Below are 22,030 nucleotides of genomic sequence, written 5' to 3' on the forward strand. Positions count from 1 at the left end.
ACTAAGAACGGTTGGGATAAAATTTAAATCCTTTTTTCAGGTTCTTAAATTGGGGTCTATGAACTTAATTTTTTATAACTATTTCATTATAATTGGTTTCCTTTATAATCTCATGTAATTTACACATTTGAAGACATTCAGGTTTCACCAGACTGCCAAGGGGTCCTGACACAAAAATGGTCAAGAACCCCTTATCAGGCTTTTTTTTTCTCGAGGCTGTGCTATTATAATTGTAGGCTCATGAAAGGCCTAAATGTCCTATCATAGCCATCTGCAGAGGCAGAGGGAGGAAGAGAGTGCTGCCAAACCTATAAAGGGCTCCTAGATACTGGCAGTCAGGCTACTATTATACCAAGGGACCCTCAATGGGTCCATAGGAATACCCTAGTTACCATTGGGGGGAGGGGGATTGAGAGGAAGACCAAAGGAAAGGGCACTTTTATCCAAGTAGAGATGGGTGAGAAAAAAAAATCTTCATTTGGGGTGGCAAATAAGAGGAAGTGCATCATTAATATAGATAGTATGACTCCTTAGGAGGCAGTACCTGTACAGTGTTTATGGTAGTTTCTAGGCCTATTATTGTGAATAGCTGATGGGTTATCAACATTTTAATAGTCTAAGCAAAACAAAGTAATGGAATCAAATGGAAGCCCTTGGAGTTGCCTGAAACATCCTATTGTTAAAAATGGGGCGGAGGAGAGGAGATGATATTGTATCATATCATGATATGATACAAAATATTTCCTTGTAATGGAAATGAAGGAGGCTAAAATTATTCCAGCTCCCCTTATAATAAGCCTGTGTGGCTGCTAAAGAAGGTGGATGTTACCCGGGGGTTACAGTAGATTATTGGAAGTTGAGTAACATTATTGCACTGACTGCTGTGGCTATTCCTGACCTTGCCAATATGGTGGTCCGGGTAGTCTAGGCTCCCGGTGAGTGATATGGGTTTACTGAGATTACCAATGCCTTGAAAAAAATACCATGGCTGAGACTAATCATCAGCAGTTTGCTTTTAAGTGGGAATGACTTCTATACCTTCTTGGTCCTTCCTCATGGTCATTTGACCTAAAAGGCAGGCAACTAGGTGACGTAGTGGATAGAGTGCCATACCTGGAGTCAGAAAGACTCAAGTTTAAATCTGGCCTTTGATACTTACTAGCTGTGTGACCCTAGGCAAGTCACTTCACCCTGTTTGCCTCAGTTTCCTCATCTGTTAAATGAGCCAGAGAAGGAATTGGCAAACCACACTACTATCTTTACCCAGAAAACCCCAAATGGTGTCATGAAGTGGGACACAACTGAAACAACTGAACAGACCTAAAAGAAGCCCCGTTTCCGGAAGGCATTAATGTCCACCAGGCAATGCTACATCCATGATTCACTCACATAAGAAACAAGGAATAGGAAATTAACCCTAAGAAAATTCAGTCATTAAATTTTGGGAACTGGTAACAGTGGTGGAGGTATCATCATCAATGTTGTGGCCTTGATGTTCCTGGCTTCACATTTATTGTTGCTGCTTTACATTGGACGACGACCATCAGTGAACTGCCCGTTATCACCCCCGATGCATGGATCCTGCTGTTTAAAGGACACTTTGTATTGTTTTGTATTTTTATTACCTATACTTGTAATGCTCGTCCAGTACTGCTTAACCTAGGCTTCTCTTAAGGTCAGTTACTTTAATGCCTTTTCAGCAGTGAAAGATCCCCTGGTACAGGGATCTGTACCATTTTTGCATGGCCAGCAAGATAAGAATAGTCTTTACATTGTAAAAGAAGGTTTTATCGTATGACTGAGTTTGCCAACCCCTGCACTGGAGGAATTAGAGGACCTTGTCGCCAGGGGATGGGGTGTGGTAGGAAGTCTTTATTTCACATAGGCTGGGGTAGCTTCCTCTTAAAGGCTGCCCTTGGGACTCAGTTGGTATGGAGTACCTGGGGCATAAGGCCAGCCTTGAGAGATTTATCATAATCCCAACTTCTCTGTGGGGATACCTTTTTGACCCAGTGTTTCTATTTCTGTTATTGAATGCAGAAGCTGAGAGGAATAGAATTTTACTTGAATTAGCTATTAGGCATTGCATCCTTTTTAGTCTTATCACAAAGTTTTGATTGCATATTGTGGTCCAAGAGTATTTCATTGCATTGCATAGAGTATGAGCTGCTTATTTGCCAAATAAAGAATGAAAGAATGGTATGGTGGAAAAAGCACTCCTGAGTTCCAATTCCAACTTGGACATGATTTGTGTCACAGCTTCACTTGCCTTATCTCTAAAATGAAGGGATTGGGTAAATGGCCTCTGAGGTCTCTTCTCATTCTAGATCAATTGAACTGAAAAATCTAGTTGATGAACATAAAGCCACAACACCGAGTTAAGCACAGGAAAGTTCAATTACTTACCTACTTACTGAATCTAAGAAATTTTCATTGAAGCTGGGTACCTCTGGTTTTTTTATCTTTTTTTTTTGGTACCTCTGTTTTAAAACAAAAGTGGGGTCAATGGCCTTTGATCTGATGTGTTACTAGAATCCCAGTGTTCATATTGAAAGTGAGCTTACAATCCTGGAGTTCTGCCTCCCTTGCCCACTGTCCTATTTTAACTTAGGAATCATACTTCAAAACTACTCTAGGAACAAAAGAAGTGTTTAAATACCCAAATTTGTGATCCTTGCGATGGGAAGCAGCTAAAAGGGCCATATAGCTCCAGTACGTTTCTGAGCCTATCACTTTTCAAAGGCTACTGTAACAGATTTCTATCATGTTACTTAGTGTCCATTTCACAGTAACCACAGAAATTCAGAGCTAAAAGATCCCCAAAAGCATTTCTGGGATTGGGTACTTGGCAGCCGCCCATCCTTCTTACTACTGTTGAGGGAGTGATGTTACAGCAGTTTCTATGTACTGCGCAACGACCATAAATACAGATTTTGGCTTGGGAAGAGAAAGGTACAGGCACAGTGAAGCTACTAAGTTTAGCATCTTCCAATCCTGGTAATAGGCACTTTCTCTTCCACAAGCACTGTGATATTGGCAATCCCCATATAGTTTTCCTGTTTTAGCTTTGGATTTTAACATGATTAAACTGTAATTTTATAAAAGGTCTTCTTTTTCCTGCCCTCTTAACTGGATCTCAGCCACCCCTCGGTAGACCTAAAGTCAGGAAGAATTGAGTTTCCTTATCTGTAAAACCGGGATAATAACATCTACTTTCCAGGTTATGCGGAAAAGATAGACTATTTATAAAGCATTTTGTAAACCTTAAAGCACTACATAAATTCTAGCTATTATTTCTCTACCCTCGTTGCCTGAGAAATTAACCTACAAGATACAACTATCACCCCAATATCTCCCAACTCCCCAAATGGATCATCTTAGCATGAAAATTCTAATTGTCTGGATTTTGAGTCCAAAACTGAGTTTCTCTCCTTCTTCCCCAATGCTCCCAAACTGATCCTCCTTACCAACCTGTATTTCTGCCATTCTCATTCTTCCTGGTCAATGAGGTTCAATATTTTGGGGCCAATTTAAGTTCTCAGATTCCTTCATCACCACTATCCACTGGGTTATCATGCCTTATGATGCCTTTGAAATCTCACATCTGTTCTCTTCCTTCCATCAATCAAGCACTTAAGAAGCCCCTAGTATGTATCCAGGACTGCTCCAAGCACTGGGAACACATTAATCTTGTCCAGGGAGCAATCTAGTCAGGGAGATAAAAACCAGAAGAGAAAATAACAATATATAATCAAGTGCTAAAGTCTATGGTACAGGAAGTCAGAAATGAAAGGGATCAGTTACGGCTAACAAGAAAAGGGAGGGCATCCTAGGTAGGGGAAAAGCCTAAATGCAAACAGAGAGGTGGGAATCACCATGGTGTGTTAATGGTTCATGAGTCTGGCTTCAGTGAAGGATGTGTGTTTGGAAATAGTAGGATCATGGGATTTAGAGGGAATGGGAAGAGAATTTATAAGCTAGACCAATACCTGCTTTTTAAGGCAATTGGGGTTAAATGACTTGCCCAGGGTCACACAGCTAGTAAGTGTCAAGTGTTTGGTCTAATTCAGGTCCTCATGACGTCAGGGCTGGTGCTCTATCCACTGTGCCACCTAGTTGCCCCTCAACACCTGCATTTTACAGATGATGAAGTCCAGGGAGATGAAGCTTGCTCTCCTGCTCTAGCTCTCTCTCCACATACACATTATAGACATATGTGTTCACACACATACATATGCATATATAGAATAAAACATTTACATAACACTTATTCTGTACCAGGCACTGTGCTAAATGCTTTACAATTATGTCATTTGATCCTCATAACAACCCAGGGGGGCAAGTGCTATTATTATCCCCTTTTCACAGATGAGGAAACTGAGGCAAACAGGTTAAATGACTTGCCCAGGGTCACACAGCTAACCCGTGTCTGAGGTTGGATTTGAACTCAGGTCTTCCTAACTTCAGGCCTGATCCTCTATTCAAAGGCATCTCTCAAAAAGGTCCAACATGGAACTCATATTTCCTTCTCCCTCAACCCTTCCCTCTTCATTTGTGTTGAGAGGACCACAATCTTTCCAGTCGCCTAGGCTCACAACTTTGGAGCCACCTTTTACTTTTTTTCCCTCTTCTTCACTAATTAATTGCCAGGCATTGTAAGTTCTACCTTCACAACATATCTTTGTTCTCACAGCCACTACCTTAGTTTCAGGCCTTCATCATCTGTCATCTGGATGATGGAAATAGCCTAGTTAGTTCTCTTGCCTTCAGTCCCTTCCTTTCCAATCCATCCCCCAACAACTGTCAAAGTGTTAATACAGCACACGTCTGACCATGTCACTACTTCTCCTTACGGTGCCTTCTACATGAGGTTTTCCACTGCCTACTGCCTCCTTGTCTTTACCTTGGTTTGCTTTTGCATTGGCTTATATAAGCATATGTTGTCTTCTCCCACAGACTATAAGCTCCTCAAAGGCAGGGACAATTTGATCTTTGTATTCAGAGCCTTCCACACTCAATAAATTCTAATTGAATTGATAGTTGATTTCTAGTCACCAATTTCTCTATAAGTAAAAATGCCTTGGGACAGGGTGGTTGGGACCCCTGTTCTACTCCACTGAGTTAACCTGGGAAAAAAGTGAGAACCACCGGGGTGCCTAATCCTGGGAACTGAAGAAAAGGATTAAATTATTCAAGAAAGTATCAATGAAAAATCTCTTTGTAAATAATGCAATGATCAAAGTTACAATTTTAAAAGAACATGTTAAGGGAATTATACAACGTAGGATTGCTTTGGTGTGTTTATTAAAACATATATACACATACAACCAAAAACTGTTGGAAACTGTGTATGAAAACTAGTTCAACAACCATAGCTCAGCTCAAAATACTTTCACTTTAAAAAAAAATTCATTTCCTAATCTTCAGTTCTTTTTGAAGATCTAACTTTTTCCCTTAAGCCTTTGAGTTCAAGCAGTTATAATAAAAGTGAAAGGTGGGGAATGATGGGTGCAAAACACTGCATATATCAGGCCTGACTGATGGTTAGTTTTGCTGAACTGTTTCCTGTTTCCTTTTTATTCTTGGTTGAAAGGGGAGGGATGGGGATACACCGGAAAATTAAGGTGGTACAAAAACAAAATATCAATAAAAAGTTAAATTTTAAATAAAAATTTTTTTTAAAAAAACTGCTGCAAAAGCTGTGAGGGGAGGTGGGGTGAGGATGAAAGGGGCTCCCTGCTCTACTCTCCCCTTTGTAAGGCCAAGGCTGTGTTTTCTAAGCACCCTTGACTACATTAAGTTTTCTGAGAAATGTTTTAAGTGTCTTTGGTCCTTTTATCATAAACATCACATCAACCAAAATGCACAAAACAGAACAGACCCTTTATCACTTGGTTTTTCAATGTTCCCCATAACAAATGTGAACATATGCTGACGTGCCCCAAAAAGCTTTAAGAGATCCTTACCCAATTAACACTAGAGAACCATATAGGGTAGTGGCAGTATGAAACAATGCCCCTCCTCTCACTGCTTTTAGAGTTGAGAGCAAAACGTCCTGTTGTATGTGTCATATCCCAATAAACATTCAGGTAAATCAAATGACTAAATTGCATCGTTCATGAGACACAAAGAACAGGAGGCTTTCTCAAACATCATAAGCTTTTCTGCCCCCACAGAAAAAGATGAAAAAAATTTTTAAACTAACTCCAAGATTAGCTGTGCTTCTTTGACAACAAAACCCACATCCAGACTCTCCTTGATTAACTTCATAAGATCAAGGCCAAGATGGCTACAATGACATAAAAAAGAAAAAGGATGATTGCAGTTTGGGATGGAAATATACATTAGAGCAAGTAAGTGCTGAAGACAGTTATTGGTGGCTTTTCTATAGTTCCTCTTTTCTAGATGGATTAAGTACCAGCAACAACCAAAAACAAAATCTTCATTCTCTCCTGAAGCAAAGAAGTTGTCTGAGGCCATTCCTGTTTATGAAGTCCTAGCATTAATAGGGAGAGTGACTTTGGATCACAGTACTAGATTTGCTAGAGTTTAATTGTGTCCTTTTGGATTTAGATTATGTATACTATGCATTTCAACTTAAAAAGTCTCAGTATATCATCATCTCTGTTCTTAACCCACTTGGAACTGTGGAACTTTTTTTCTTTTTAAAGAAAAGTGCTTCACCTCAATACTAAACTGACTTATCTAAGTAGACATGAAAGGTATTTTACATTTTAAAAACTAAGCTCAGACTGATTTTGAAAAAATATACATACAATACTGGACAAGGGGCAGGAAAGGAATTCAGATATCTGATTCCATTAGTATGTGTAATTCCTAATGGGGAAATATGATCAATAGATGTAGATTGGGAATTTTCCTGCAACTTATGGTCTTACAGAGTTGTTGGGGGTCACTGAATGTTTAAGTGACTTGTCTAGAGTCACAAAGCCAGTATGTGTCAGGGGCAACACTTGAAACCCAGATCTTCCTGACTCAGGCTGCCCTTCTTTACACTATGCCATGTTATCTTTCTTATAGACATTTGCCTTTATTCGTTAATTCAAATGCAAACTTATTGAAGTCTCAACTATCAAATGGTTTTCACAAGGCCATAGTACTAGCCTCAAGTCAGGATGACCTGAGTTCATGTCCCACTTCTGGCATATACTACTTGTGTGACCCTGGTCAAGTCACTTAATCTCTAGGTGTACCAAGCAATTCGGACCATAAATTATGAAAAGAGTACAGATCTCTCGGTAGAGAAAATTCTCACTGGGAGCTCCCTACAGCAATGAAATCACAGGTCTGGTTAAAAAAATTCTTAAGGGCAGAACTTAAGTGTTTTTAGTTACAATGCTCACAATATGAACTCAAGAGGAAGAAAAAACTATGTGAAATGAAGAAATCTTATAACTACAAATTTGGTCAATCTGATGGATCTCAGTATAGCAAATGCTATGGAGCTAATCTCAACAAAATTAATAATAATAACATGAGCAGACATTTAAATAGTGCTTTAAGTTCTATAAAGCACTTAACATGAATTCTGTTCAGGGCTTCCTTTCTTAATATATGTAGGAATTGGTCTGTTAGAGAAACAAGCAAAGGAAAAAAATCAGCAGAAACTGGGACGGTTAGTTATTAATTTAACTTAAAAGCTTTAAAAGCAGAAGGGCCTCCTCAGAAATCTAAAGGCCATATGAGATCTCAAGTGGCTAATGTACAGAGTAGTTTTCCCTCATAAGTTACTGAATTCAATAAAGTGCTGCAGATTTGGAAACAAAGTTTAGAGAACATTTTTTTTCACTTGCCCCAAGGCAGGTAGAGTAAGGAAAAGTTTAAGAAGAAATAATTCTCTGTGATACAATGCCATGAGATCCTTAAGAAATGGCAGGTTAAGGTTGGGACAGCATAGCAATCTTTGGGGTCAAAGGATAAGTGAATTTTTCTCTGAAAGCACTGAGCAAAGATTGGAGTATGTAAAAAAAAAATCAATGGAAGAAAGAATCCCAATTATGCTACCCAGAATTCACAAATATTCTCCCCAAATGCTCCACCCATCAAGTATAGCACAGCTAGTATAAAAGGTAGGGCAGGCACAGCAGCTTGTTTCCTGAATGTTAAAATGCCTGTGGCCTATCAGCTCAACCGTAATAAACAAGTTTTCATCATTAGCATGAACAGATCACACCTCCTTCTGAGACACCGGCAACTGTTTAATCTGTCTGCTCTGAACAACCTGCAACGCTTGGTGAAGTTGAGTCTCCAATGCACTTCTCAGATTGTCCATATTCACAGCTGGCAAGGAGTTGAAGCTGATGAGAACACCATCCTTCTCAACCCTCTCCTCCACAGGATGAGAAGACAAATCCCGCCGTCTCCTCCGAAGGTCAGAACCAACTTGAGATTTTAGGTCCCGATTGAGTTTTCCATTATCAGACTTTTGATTGGGCAATTTTAGTCCATGCTCAGGATCTGGCTGCTCAGCATCCTGGCCCTTCTCCTTCCCTGGTGTCTTGCCGTTAGCAATAAGGGCATCCTTTCTTGCCTCCACATGACTCTCGTGACTTAGCTGGTGGTCTTGGTGGGCCCCTTTAAGGCCATCATTCCTGTCAATATCTGAAGTGCTCTGGTGTTTCTGCTGATGGAGTGATTCTTGGGGCTGAGGGAAGGTCACTTTTAATTTGACTGGAGAACCAGCTAGAAACCCTCCATCTTGGTTCTCTTTGTGGGTCTTCACTTCAGAGTCTTTAACCTCAGCTCCCTCCTCTTTGGGGATGACTGCAGTAGGAAGTACTACTACCCCTTGCACAGTTTTCCTTCTTTCTTGGGAGCCCCTAGCTTGTTCTTGACTTATTCTAGGCAATTCCTGAACTCCAAGTTTCTTCTCTTTTGGGTTTCCTACAGGTCCAACAAGATGCTTCATATCAGCTTGTCCCAAGTTCTTCTGAAGGGTGTCTTCTATGTGTTCTTCAACGTTACCTGCTTTGGCTACATCATGCTGAACATCATCCTTCCTGCTCTCCTGAGGCCTGGCCTTGGGCACCTTGGGCTCTATGCCAGTGATGACACTGGAAGAAGGAGCTCTATTCCTCACAACAGTCCCATCAGGCTCCTCACCAGGACGGTGCTGCTGCTCTCTGGGATGGACTGGAGCTTCCAAACCCTGTCTAGGAATGTTCTTGACTGATTCCCCAACTTTTGAGTCTTGATCTTGCTTCTCTATATTCAGAGGAACGCCAGCACCTGCTTCAGGCTGCATTTCTAATGGCAGAAAAACAAAACAAGTTAATACAGCGGGTGCAAATAAACACAGATCTAAGGAGTGAGGGGAAAATAACCCAACAGCAGGTAAATAAGAATATTCAATAGAAAATAAAAGATGCCCCACAGCACTTCAGATAACTGAAGTCTATCATTAAATATATCACTGTGACACTAATAAAACTAAGGTACGGAAAATATGGGCTAAAAGACAATGGGAAGTGAGGGAAAATCAGTCTATAAAGCCAAGTTCACATGCTAAACACCAAAATTGGTTTTGAGTGCTTCTTTCAGCAGGAACTAGATGATCCTGATCATGTATTCTCATCAACAGTGCACCAAAATCTGTGCCCACAGCCTCACCTTGCCTTGACTTATCATCTTCTTCTTCCTGCCTCTGCTGGTGGATTTCCTTGTGCTGCTCTTCAATCACAGCAAGCAGCTTCTCCTGCTGGTCCAGCAGTCGCTTTTGCTGCACCTGCTGTTCTTTAATTACTTGCAACAGGACCGCATGATCAAGCATTTCTGCCTTGCCAGCTTCTGAAGTTCAGACAAAAACAAAAACAAGACAAGACATGAGAACCATTTGTAGAAAGGTTATTTGTAGAACTTTCCTTTCTTTGAGTGGTATCCCACAGGTAACAATTTTCTTATATACCTCAGTTTTGCAAATAGTTATAAACCCATTCACTCAAAGTTAATAACTTATGCCAAGTGAGACCAAAAGAAGCTGCTTTTCATTTACTTGACATACTGTATGTAGGTACTCTAGGACTGGCAAGTTGATCATCAGATTAATTTACACTTCCTATAGGCCAGGGCAAAAGCCTAACTCTTAGTAGTGATCAAACTGTTGTTCTTTGTCTTTTATTTGCAGACCAATTTGTAGTTTAGAGAAACAACAAAATTAAACCCAATTGTTCCTCAATCAAAATGAATACTAAGAATGAAAAATTCTTCTAATAAACTCAGAATGTTTTTAATGACTTAATAACATGCAACAACCCTTTTGCTCCACCTTAAAAAAAAATAAGATAAAACTTTTTTTTAATCTATTTTTTTTCCTTTGACCTACTGGAAAAAGAGGAATAAATTTTGAGAAAACCAGGGTCCTCTTCTCCAGAGACTCTGGGCATTCTTTAAGACTAAAGAAAATACTGCTATCTTTTTCCAAGAGCTCTGTAAGGACTGAACAGCATTAGCCTTTACCTATGCTAGGTTAATTACACTACTGCCTTTGAGGCACAGGGATGTATATTATTTGTACTTTTGGCTTATGGGCCCTATAAATACTGGTAAAGACTGGCTCCTCAGGAATAGGCTCATTTTAGTCCACGATGCTTAAGTCATGAGGCTTTAAATAAGGACTAGTTGGAATATGCATTATCTGGGAATTCTGAAGCCTAGAGATAAAAGAAATGTGAGCTCCAAAATTCAGAAGGTAAAATAATGAGTGAGGGCAAGGGATCCTTCCTACACAAAACCACACTGCTGACAATGGTAATAAAACATCTTTGAGTTTTGTTTTGTCTCTAATGGTGAGTATGGGTTTGCACTAATACATACACAGTTTCTCACACAGTTCCCTTTCTACTAATGGCATAAATTTCCAAGAAATTACAGGGTTACAAATACAATCTGTGCCTGGGTAATAGAATAAAGTTAACTAGTATGTACAAGCTCAAACGTATAACTTTGGCCTCATTAGTAATATCCTCTGACCAAATATACTTCTTTCATTTAAATGAAATCCACCTTACATGAAAGACTACAGGGAACATAAAATCCTGATGCCTTGGGGCTCTAGCATAGAACAAAACCCTTTTCAAAGAATGCCCAAGTAGCTACAACTCTTTCTTTGTATATTTTAAAACAAATGTCTAATTAACATTTTCTTAGTTCTTAAGTAGCTGTCAACTATTATCACAGTCAACTATTATAACAGAAAGGCCTCCTGTAAGGGAGTATATACAGAAATGTATACATCTAACACTTCCCTTTATAAAGGCTAATATTCTAGGGTCCACAACCTACTTCTCAAAAAACTCACAAAGAGTCAAAGATAGACTAAGAAGCTAAAAGACAAAGGGCTACAAGTCTGGTAGCAAACAATGTATTCCATGGCTTGACTGGATTTAATACTAGGTAGAGATGACAAGCTTTCTCTAAAAACCAGGACTCTGAAGCGTGCAGCTCAAGATTTCAACCCAGCAGGACCACAGAACAAAGCTTTACTGATGGAATGGAAGCCATTCCTGCATATTAATATGTAAGCAGAATATATTAATACAGCTCCAGGGACACAGGAGAATTTGCAATTAGGGATCCCTGTCTATCTTCTCCAACTTTAATCTCTCTGAAATACGTCTTAAGCAACTTCACTTGTATAATGTGATCTGTTTCTAACAGGTTCCATTTAGAAGCTTGTAACAATTCTGACTACACAAGGTGGTGGCAAGAGTACATTCACCCATTAAGAAATGGTGAGCTTATTTACAAATATACAAATGTCTGTTAAGGGTAAAGGCACATAGGGTGTTGGGGAGAAGGACTGTGGTTGTGATATTCAAGATGACTAACTTAATGTTTGTTACTCTTTGAGGTTCTGATATACATGCTCATGCAGAATACTTACAAGATCGTGCACATTATCATCTTTGTAATTTAAGATGTTGTTCTTTGATTTTAAAATCCTGAGTAAATATGCTTTTTATTTTAACACAGTCCTTTCGATTCATACCTGCTACTAGCTTTTTAATCTCAGCTGTTTCAGTTCCATTGAAAGGCATAAGGAAGAGAAACAGATTAGGAAACCATGAAATGTCTCTCCCTCTTTTACAAAGTAAAAATAAAAGCATCAAACAGGCTGAAGAGGTTAGTTACGGGAACTGGAACCAATCTATATAACCAGATACCAGATTTAAAACAAATGTATATATGAATGTATGTAAATACAATGCTTATATATGTATATTTTTAAAAGCTACTGTTAAATTCCAGAAACATCCACACAATTTCTACACCTCTGAAACATGTAATTGTTTAAAAAGGTCAGTAGGATGCATTTTCTCTAAAGAGCCTGCATTTGTGTCCATACTGTTGACAAAATATCTAAATGGACCAGAATTAACTCATTATATCTTTTACTGAGCTCTATGGGGATCTGAAAGTACTGGAACTATGTTAGGGGGCATATTCCAGAGGAAATAAAGGTATATGTGAATGGTACAATGCCCAGGGGAGGGGTATGGGCTATTTATGATTCCCTAGGTATTATACCACTGAACACTTCTGGAATTATGGTTGCAACTTCTGCAAATGGCCAATGAAGAGTGGCTCTGGGAAGACTCTACAAGAAGAGCCAGAGAACTCTGCAGCTGTTCACCAGTCATACAGCCTGTCCAGAACAAGGCAGACAGGCCAAGTGACAGAGCAGAGGCATAAAATTCTGTGCAGGACAAATGAATCCAGATATTATTCCCAATCAATAGAATGTAGAAGCCAAATTACTTTGAGAAAGAGGATATCTTTATGACTATTGTCACAGGAAAAAAAAAACTCCTGATACTCTACTGATGGATTTAGTTACTTACTCTCCAGGTGGTATAAGGAAGAGTCCCACAGGGGTATATTTTTCAGTGCTGGAACCAGTTCACCTGCAATTCTTTCCCCAATAAAAGTTTGTTTAAAGAGTTTTGTCTAGTATGACAATGAAGAAGTGGGAAAGAAAGGAATCAAAGAGCCAAAAGAACAGCTGTTACTCTTAGTTTAGGTGAGAATTGGATCCTACTTTGAGGGATTCCAAGAATTAATGCTGGAAAAATTGTCTCAAATTACACAAAGTGGATTCAAACAAAAGTTGCTCACTTGAAAGAAAAGGTAACAGCAGCATCCTAGACTTGAATTTAGGGTCAAGTTGCTGCTCCTTCACCCCAAGTGAGCACAAATCTCTCAGGAAGTTGGATGTTGAAGATGTCAGAAAGAGTCAAATGCTAGAAGTATACTCAGAGAATCAAGTAACTGATTAAAAGGAAAAAAAAAGAAAGCTTCACAAGTTGGGTCACCTGGAGTTATCTTCCCTAAAATAAGTCTCCTGCATCTGGATGCATTAATTCTTCCACACCTGGTTTGCTTTAAATACCAGGAGTGTGAGGAATATTAGCATATTTGATTTAAGATAAAACAAAAATGGTAATTAAAAGCCATGTGACAGTGACAGATTTTTTTTTTCCTTACAAAAAATCTTCTTAGGAAGGTGTTGGAGAAAAAAACCTGTCAATGGGAACAAGGCGAGGAGAACTATTAGCATGTTTCCTCAACTGAAAAGATAAATGATAAGTTGTTCCCTTTTGTCTATAAAACAGATATATACTTGTTGGGCATCAATGACTTACCAGGGAGCCCAAAGCCCTAATATCAAAAATAATTTTTTTAGAAATAACCTTATGTAAAAGTATTCCAAATCACTAAGAATAATAGAAATGGAAATTAAAACAACTTCAAAGTTCCACTTCACACACAGCAGATTGGCAAGAATAACAAAAGAGGAAAATGGCAGTTGACATACAGGTAGTAGGAGAACAGGCACACCAATTCACTGTTGGGACAGCTGTGATCTGGTCCAACCATTCCCAAAAGCAATATAAAAGTATACCAGAAAAGTCCCTAAGCTACACAGACTCTTTGACCCAGAAATATCACTATTAAGAATATACCCCATAAAGATATCAAACAGAGGGAAAAGATACATATGCACAAAAATATTCACAGAGGCACTTTTTGTTCTAATGAATAACAGGAAACAAAGTAGGTGCCTACCAATCAGGGAACAGATGAACAAACTATGGTATACAAATGAAAGGTGGAGCAGTAGATAGAGCATTTGGAGTCAGAGAGACCTGAACTCAAAATCTAAATTCAAATCTGGCTTGTGTGACCAACAAGTTACTTAACTTCTGTTTGCCTCAGTTTCCTTATCTCTTTAAAACGCATAATAATAGCACCTACCTTCCCCGATTGTTGTGAGGATCAACTGAAATAATTGTAAAAGCACAGTGACTGGCACAGAATAAAAGCTATATAAATGTTAGCTATTATTATTGCACTGTAAGAAATTGCAAGAAAACAATAAAAATCACAGATTCAAGGAAACCTGGGAAGAATTTTATGAACTGATGCAGTAATAAGTACAAATTATACAGTGATTTTAGTAATATAAACAACTTTGATAGATTTCAGCACTCTAATGCATACTGACCCATCAAGACCTCAGAAGACTAACGATGAAGCATATTCCCCACCAGTGCCTAGCACCATGCCTAGCATATACAACACACTTAATAACTGCCTTTTAATTGACTGGCAGAGAAGTAATAGACTAGAGGGACAGATTGAGACATACATCTTCAGAGACAGTCAACGAGCTGGTTTGTTTTGTTCAACTTCACTTATTTGTTTTAGAGGGAGGTTTCATGGGTTGTGACAGTGATGCAAAAAAAAAGCAAAGAAATAAAAAAGAGTTATTGAAGCATTTAAAAATACACAGAGGAGAGCACAGCAAGTTTAGAAAAGGACACAGAATCGGAATAGTTCTGTTACCACAGTGCTCAATTTAAAAGGCAGTTTTAAAAAATTAACTATGTCACAGAAGTTGAGTTTACATACAATCATTTCTGCTGTTCTTTGTATAGTCTAATATTCATGTTTGTTAAGTCCATAATAAAAAGAAAATTTATATTTTAAAAAATGACTTACCTTCTAACTTGCTGCCTGGGTTGTCTTCCTGTTGCCCTTCAACATTTCTTGTCTCTCTCAGCTCAGGCTTTTGTCCTATGATCAGATCTGGTTTTTCTGGGGGATGAAGAGCCTTCCCACCTGCAGACGTGGAGCAAGGGCTCATTTGTTGTGTGTGTGTGTGTATTTTTTTTTTTAAGAAAAGAAGGTGAAGGAGGAACAAAAGAAGGTGGCAGATGTTTTCTAAAATTACTCTCTATATCTCCCCTCCTCCCCTCTGTGTCAGCACAGTTTATATTCAACCTGATGATCACCAGGGAAGTAATAAAAAAATATTTAACAATCTTATAGACTTGTGGCAGCAAGCCAAAGTTAACTACCTTAGCCAATTAAAATGCAAGAACAGTCCTAACTAGCTTTTAGATGGGCACTTAACAATGTGTTACCTGTCAAATGCTCCCAGCTCTTTGTCCCCAGTGTGCTCCCAGACACACAAGAACAGCATGGCACCTGACATTTAGTAGTCTAGCAAACAATTGTTTGACAGATATTATAGTAGCTGTCAAGCCACCAGATTCTTCGTTTTCCCCAACAGCTGCTGAAGGGGCTGCTACATTCACATGCTAATCTTGCAAAATGAAAAAGAAACACTGGGACATAGGGGACATTTCCCCAACCCAGTTTCTTCCAGTCCTGGAGAACTACAGAACAAGGGGAGGAGAATTTGCCAAGATGAGTCACAAAGGATGATACCTACCAGCATCAATCTTTTCCACGGGCTTAATAATCTCTTCCACATTTCCTGGCAACTGAACGTCATTTGCATTCTCTCTTTCACCCACAGGATTGGCTTTCTTCTGGTCTTTGGAAATTACAACCTGGGCCCCTGGCTGAAGATCTTTATTGCCTGGCCCTACATCTTCATATGCTGGCTGAATGGCTGGTTGGCCATCTGGTTCTAGGATCTTTTGAAGACCTTCAGGGGGATGGTCCAAATTTTTTGAGGCCTGATCCTCTTTCTCTTTGTTCTGTGGCTCACTTTCTTCTTTTTCAGAATTTTCCTGGTCCTTCTGTCCTCCCAGGGATTTTTCATCTTTGGATGGGAGTTTCTCCTCCTCTGGTTCTTCTCTGTCTTGACCCTCATCTACCACAACTTCATCATGTGGCACGGGAGGTTCATGGCGGTGGGCCTCTCCCACTGGTAAAGCAATACCTAAAATGATATTCATTAAATATCTTTGGAACCTGGCTTATATAAGGGACCAGCTAATGCATGGAATGTAGCCTAGAATCAATCTCTAGAAGAATACAAATCAATGTGTGCTCTTGCTTCTTACAAATATGACTTGTTGACGAGTCAAGGACTGACTTTATTACTTGCAGACTACAGAAGGAGCAGCTACTAGGAAGCTGCTTTGGCTTACATGGGAGTCAACAACATCCAAAAACTAAAAAGGGTAGCAATGAAAAGAATTTTTAACTAAGCGGAAGATAAAGTATCACGAACACTGAAAATCCTTCTTGGGTGTGTATAAAACTTCTCCCTCTTTGTTCCCACACTTTCCACCTGACCCCTGATAGCACACTACCTTGATCAGGACGATCAAGCTGCACCTCTTCCTGCTTCTCCTTGCGCTCACCCCTTTGGGGCACATTCACAGGACCTTTGATCTGAGGTGGCTCCACTTCATCTTTCTTGTTGGGCAGTTTTGGCTTATCTCGGTTGTCCTTGGCCACTTCAACAACCGGGTTCTGGACTATAAGCATACCACAGTTAATTGAACATGGTTTCCACATGGCTGCACTGTCAGTCAACAAAAGGAATTGGGATAACTTTTCTGGGCTGTAATCACATTTCACCAGGAAATGGCAGAGGCCAGGCAGCTTCTCTCCGCCCTCCTTCAATCATTAGCAGCTATGAAGTAAAGAAAACTGTCATTTTTCATGTATATTCACAACAAAAATGTCAAAATGCAATTTATACCTAGCAGGATGTAGAAAGGGCAAAGTTCCATTCATTAACAAGCTCACATCACCAGGTGGCAGCATAGATCCACCTTTAATTTCTTGGACTGGTAACCAAGTTTCTAAGTATTTTAATTTTAATATTGGAGCAAATTTCCATATGGGTCTATAGTCCCTATCCTCCTCCAACTTCGGGGGCCATGATCATGCCAAAATGCTGAAATTTTTCAATGGGAGAGGGGGGGGGGACTGGGGGCAGTGGGAAGGCAGGGGAAAGGGCCCATAGGGGAGAAGAACCACTAAGGAACTGATTGCTTAAAGGAATTAATGAAATACTTTAAAAAATTTTGTTCTCACTAACCTGCAACAGTCGATAACTTAACAAAGAGAAGATACAAAAAAAAAAAGAAAAGAAAGCAGGGAGGGCAGATACTCCGCCAAAACTAACCTTTCCCAGTCTTCTTTCATGTTACAAAGTATATACGTTGTTATCAAAATAAATAAAAGATTCACATGGCTATTTTCACTGGTATATCAACCAGTCATTCTTAAGGGAAATAAATAGCCTTCAGCACAGTGTCACAATGCATTTTCTTAGGAAACTACTTCATATGGGGGCCTTGGGGTCACAGGGGCCCATTCCATATGACACAGACCAAAGAAGTTACTAGGAAAAGAAGTCAAACACAGTAAAACAGGATAATTTCTTCTGTTCACTATTTCAGAGACACGGTTTACCCTAAAGACGGAAAGTTGAGGAAACTCATTTCTACTTTGGAAGCAAAGCACCTTGAGTAAACTGTCATTAAATCAAACAGCATATATTAAATACTTCCCAAGTGGCAGAAACTGTGCTAAGTGATAGGAATTCAAAGAAAGGCCCTCAGGAAGTCTATATTCTAACGGGGGAGACGAGACATAAATAACTAGGTACATATAAGATCTATACCAAGTAGATAAAGATGATCTGAAAGAGGAAGGCATTTAACAACTGGAAGGACCAGGGAAGGGGTTCCTGGAGAAGTGAAATTTGAATACTGAATGAAACTAGGGAAGCTAAGAGACCTCAGAAGTGAGGGGAGAGAACATTCCAGGGAAGGGGGTAAGCCAGTAAAAAGGCTCAGAGACAGGAACTGCAAGAAGGCTGGAAAGACAGGAAGTGATTGGGTTATGAAAAGTTTTAAATGCCAGAGGACTTGGGGGTAATAGGGAGCAGTAAGTCAATAAACATTTATTAAGAGCCTCCCATGTACCAGACATTGTGCAAAGTGCTAGAGATCCAAAAAGAGGCAAAAGATAGAGCCTGCCCTCAAGGAGATCACAATCTAACGGGGGGGGAGGGGGACAATGAACAAATATATTATACATATGATAGACAGAAAATAATTAACAGAGAGAAGGTACTAGAATTAAGAGAAGTTAGGGTTGTTTGTGTGTGTGGTTTTCTTTTGTTTTTTAGGCAACTGGGGTTAAGTGACTTGCCTAGGGTCACACAGCTAGTTAAGTGTCAAGTGTTTGGTCTGAGGCTGGATTTGAACTCAGGTCCTCCTGACTGCAGGGCCGGTGCTCTATCCACTGCGCCACCTAGCTGCCCCAAGAGAAGTTAGTTTGAAAAAGCTTCCTGTAGAAGATGAAATTTTAGTTGGTACTTGAAGGAAGCCATAGAAGGCAGTAGGCAGAGATGAGAAGGGAGAGCACTCCAAACATGGGGGACAGCCAGAGAAAATGCACAGAGCCAAGAGATGGAGTGTCTTGTTTGTGAAACAAGGCCAGTGTCACTGGGTTGAAAAGTGCATGGTGGGGGCAGCTAGGTGGCACAGTGGAGTCAGGAGGACCTCAGTTCAAATCTGGCCACAGACATATTACAACTTAGTAGCTGTGTGACTTGAGGTGGAAGTCACTTAAGTCACTTAAGTCACTTATCCTCAATTGCCTCACAAAAGATAAACAAACCAAAAAAAGTACATTGTGAGGAGTAAGGTGTAACAAGACTGGAAAATGAGGGAAGGGGAGGTAGGCTGTGAAGGACTTTGAACAGGGGATTCTGCATTTGCTCCTGAGAGGTAACAAGAGACCACTAGAGTTTACTGAGTAGGGGTGGTGGGAAGGAGTGACAAGGTCAGACCTATGCTTCGGGAAAATCACTTTGGCTGCTGAATGGAAGATAGATTGGAGTGGAGAAGAGACAAGACAGGCAGACTAACTAACTAGCAGGCTACTGCAAGAGTCCAAGCAGGAGGTGATGAAGGCACGCACAAGGATGGTGGCAATATCAAAGAAGAGAAGGGGGCATATTCAAGAGAGGCTGCAAAGTTGAAGTCGACAAGCCTTGGAAAAAATATTAGATATGGCGGCAGGGTGGGGGGCGAGAGATAGTGAGGAATTGAAGATGATACATAAGTTGAGAACCTGCGTGACTGGGAGAATGGTGATGCCCTCCACAGTAATAGGCAAATTTGGAAGAGGGGAAAAATTTAGGGAGAAAGGTAATGAGTTCAGTTTTGGACAAGCTGAGTTTAAGATGTTCCTTGAACATCCAGTTCCAGATGTCTGAAAGGCAGCTGGAGATTCAGGACTGGAGGTCAGCAGAGAGATGAGGGTAGGACAGGTAGATTTAGAGAATCATCAGCATAGAGATAATAATTAAATCCATGGAAGCTGATGAGATCACCAAGTGAAGTAATATAGAGGAAGAAGAAAAGATGGCTCAATCTGGAACTCTGTGGGACACTTATGGTTAGATGTCATGACCTGGATAAGGATCCAGCAAAGGAGACTGAAAAGGAGCAGTCTGATAGGTAGGATGAGAAGCAGGATAGAGTGGTTATTTTGAAAGCCTAGACAAAAGAGAATATCAAGGAGATGAGGGTAACAGTGTCAAAGGCTGCAAAAAGGTTAAGAAGAAGGGGGTCTGAGAAAAGACCACTGGATTTGGAAATTAAAAGAGAGTACCTTGAACTCACTGAGAAGAGGGTGAAAAGTAGTTAATGTAGTCCAACGTAAGCTTTAGAAAAATCATCCTGGCAAGCTGAGTGGAGGATGAAGTGGAGTGGGGAGAGACCTGAGGCAGGGAGATCTGTCAGAAGACTACTGCAACAGTCCAGGCGAGAGGTGATGAAGGCCTTATAAGGGTGGTGGCTATGTGAGTAGAAAGAACAGGATATATATGAGAGATTTGGGGAAGGTAAAAACAACAAAACTTGGCAACAGATTGGATATGTGGAGTGAGAGAATGTAGTTAAAGTTGACAGTGACGTTTTAAGCCTGAGTAACTGGGAATAGAGTGGTGCCCTTAAGAGTAATAGGGAAGTTCTGAAGTGGGGAGGATTTGGGGAGAAGATAATGAGTTCTCTTTTGGACATACTGAATTTAAGATATCTATGGGATATTCAAAAAGCAAGTTGGATACACGAGACCGGAGGTCAGGAAACAGGCTAGGGCTTGCACTGATAGATCTGGGAATTACCTGAGTTTAAGTACTGTATCTAGAAACAGAGACCTGAATGAAAGGTTTGGGAATTGAGGATTCAAACACAATCACATTAAGGAAAAATGATGTACTCTTTCTCCTTCAATAAGAAAACAAATCAAAAGTTTTAACAGAAAAACTGACTTTATTACAAGAGCTTAGGAAAGCTAAAGAGTCAAAAGACATGTAGAAAGACATGCTATCGATAGTTTAAAATATCCTATGTTAAACTATGGAGCAACGGGCAATTGACAAATCACCCCCACCCCAGCCTTTCACAGTAGTATGGTAGTTTAGACAAGCGACCTATTCAAATGAGTACATGGTCATCTAACATAGCAGGTGAAACTGTTCCAGTCACCATTACATAATTAACCCACTCACAGGAGCCCCTGTGCTCTAACAAGATTCAGCAATAAATCAAAAGATGTCTAGTGGGCTACAAATTTAAGAAGGGGATGGGGGGGAGGAGCAAGTGGGGAGAGGGGGGAAAAACAACACACACACAAAAGAAAATCTCCATTCTGTAATAAGACAAAGTTGCCTCTGAGCAGTCATTTTCTCAGCAGGAAACAAAATTAAGTTCATCATCAGGGTGTGAATTAATGGTCTCTCATGCTGTTTAGAAATCTATAAGGAGCTATATATGGTTTGCAGAGAACAATTTTGCACAGGATGTGTAATAATCACTGTAACTGTATAGTCGCCCTTGAGGTCCCTTTGGATAATGTTACAGTAATGCTGTGCCTCTGAATGTTTTATGAGTGGCATTGGATTTAACAGGCAAAGGCTGAGAAGAGATAAAAGCTTCTTGGTTTACAACAACAATAACAAAAAATACAGAGTTAAGAGAACAGGGGGCTTTACCTTGTGATCAGAACCAAGGGGCATGGCTTTTCTATGGCTGCCCACTCAATCCATATCAACCTTTCCCCACCAGCCCTATTTAGCAGCTTTGAATAGGCACTGACACGTAGCAGAGGTATTTCCTAAAACCCAGGGCTTCCTAAAACATATCAAAACTTTTCATTTCCAGACAGTTTGCCAGCGATGTCTCTCAGCTATAATAATACTAACACAAAAACTTCAAAATTAGTAACCTAAAAACATTCCCCCCACCCTCTTGCAACTTATGATTAGGATATTACCATTGGTTATAGAAAGATCTTAAATCACAGCTTGTGTAGTTTTAATTGTGATGCTGTCCACTGAGTTAATTACTGGCAAAAACTTATGTAAAAAGACAGGACTCCTTGGGAAAAGGGAAAATTTAGAAATTGAATTTCTTCTCTCAGTAGGAGAACAAATGAACCAGAATGGTTCTATAAGGAAAAAGTATATGGAGCAAAGAGGATGACTGCTAAATCAGGAGATGTGAAGATACTTTTTTTTTTTTAATTTTGGAGAGAGACAAGTTGTTTCAAAGTGAAGATCATCAATAATCCACTTCTTTAAACTACCAGTAGGGGGAACTATTCACTGCAAAGACATGTGACATTCATGCTCATGATTTCCATTCTCTTTCTCCTTATATTTTCATTCTAAAAAGAGGAAAGTAGAATTAAAAGTCCATATAGGTCTTTAACTAATCCTTAA

The 22,030-nt window shown here is 39.8% G+C and overlaps 1 protein-coding gene across 3 annotated transcripts in view; it reads right to left on the bottom strand.

Moving 5' to 3' along the window:
- Nucleotides 1–5,282: 5,282 nt before the first annotated feature.
- The window catches only part of SLC38A10 (solute carrier family 38 member 10), a 69,559-nt gene continuing 52,811 nt past the window's right edge, over nucleotides 5,283–22,030 (bottom strand). For all 3 annotated transcript variants that reach the window (XM_078155857.1, XM_021000815.2, XM_021000817.2), the window contains 5 exons: nucleotides 16,590–16,757; nucleotides 15,758–16,213; nucleotides 15,022–15,141; nucleotides 9,631–9,807; nucleotides 5,283–9,267 (listed from right to left, as the gene is read on the bottom strand). In XM_078155857.1, the coding sequence (XP_078011983.1) occupies nucleotides 8,189–9,267; nucleotides 9,631–9,807; nucleotides 15,022–15,141; nucleotides 15,758–16,213; nucleotides 16,590–16,757 (2,000 nt within the window). In that variant the 3' untranslated portion in view covers nucleotides 5,283–8,188. The remainder of the gene's footprint in view (nucleotides 9,268–9,630; nucleotides 9,808–15,021; nucleotides 15,142–15,757; nucleotides 16,214–16,589; nucleotides 16,758–22,030) is intronic.

Source organism: Phascolarctos cinereus, unplaced genomic scaffold (assembly GCF_003287225.1).
Source record: "Phascolarctos cinereus isolate Bilbo 61053 unplaced genomic scaffold, phaCin_HiC Scaffold_5;HRSCAF=322, whole genome shotgun sequence".
Taxonomy (NCBI): domain Eukaryota; kingdom Metazoa; phylum Chordata; class Mammalia; order Diprotodontia; family Phascolarctidae; genus Phascolarctos; species Phascolarctos cinereus.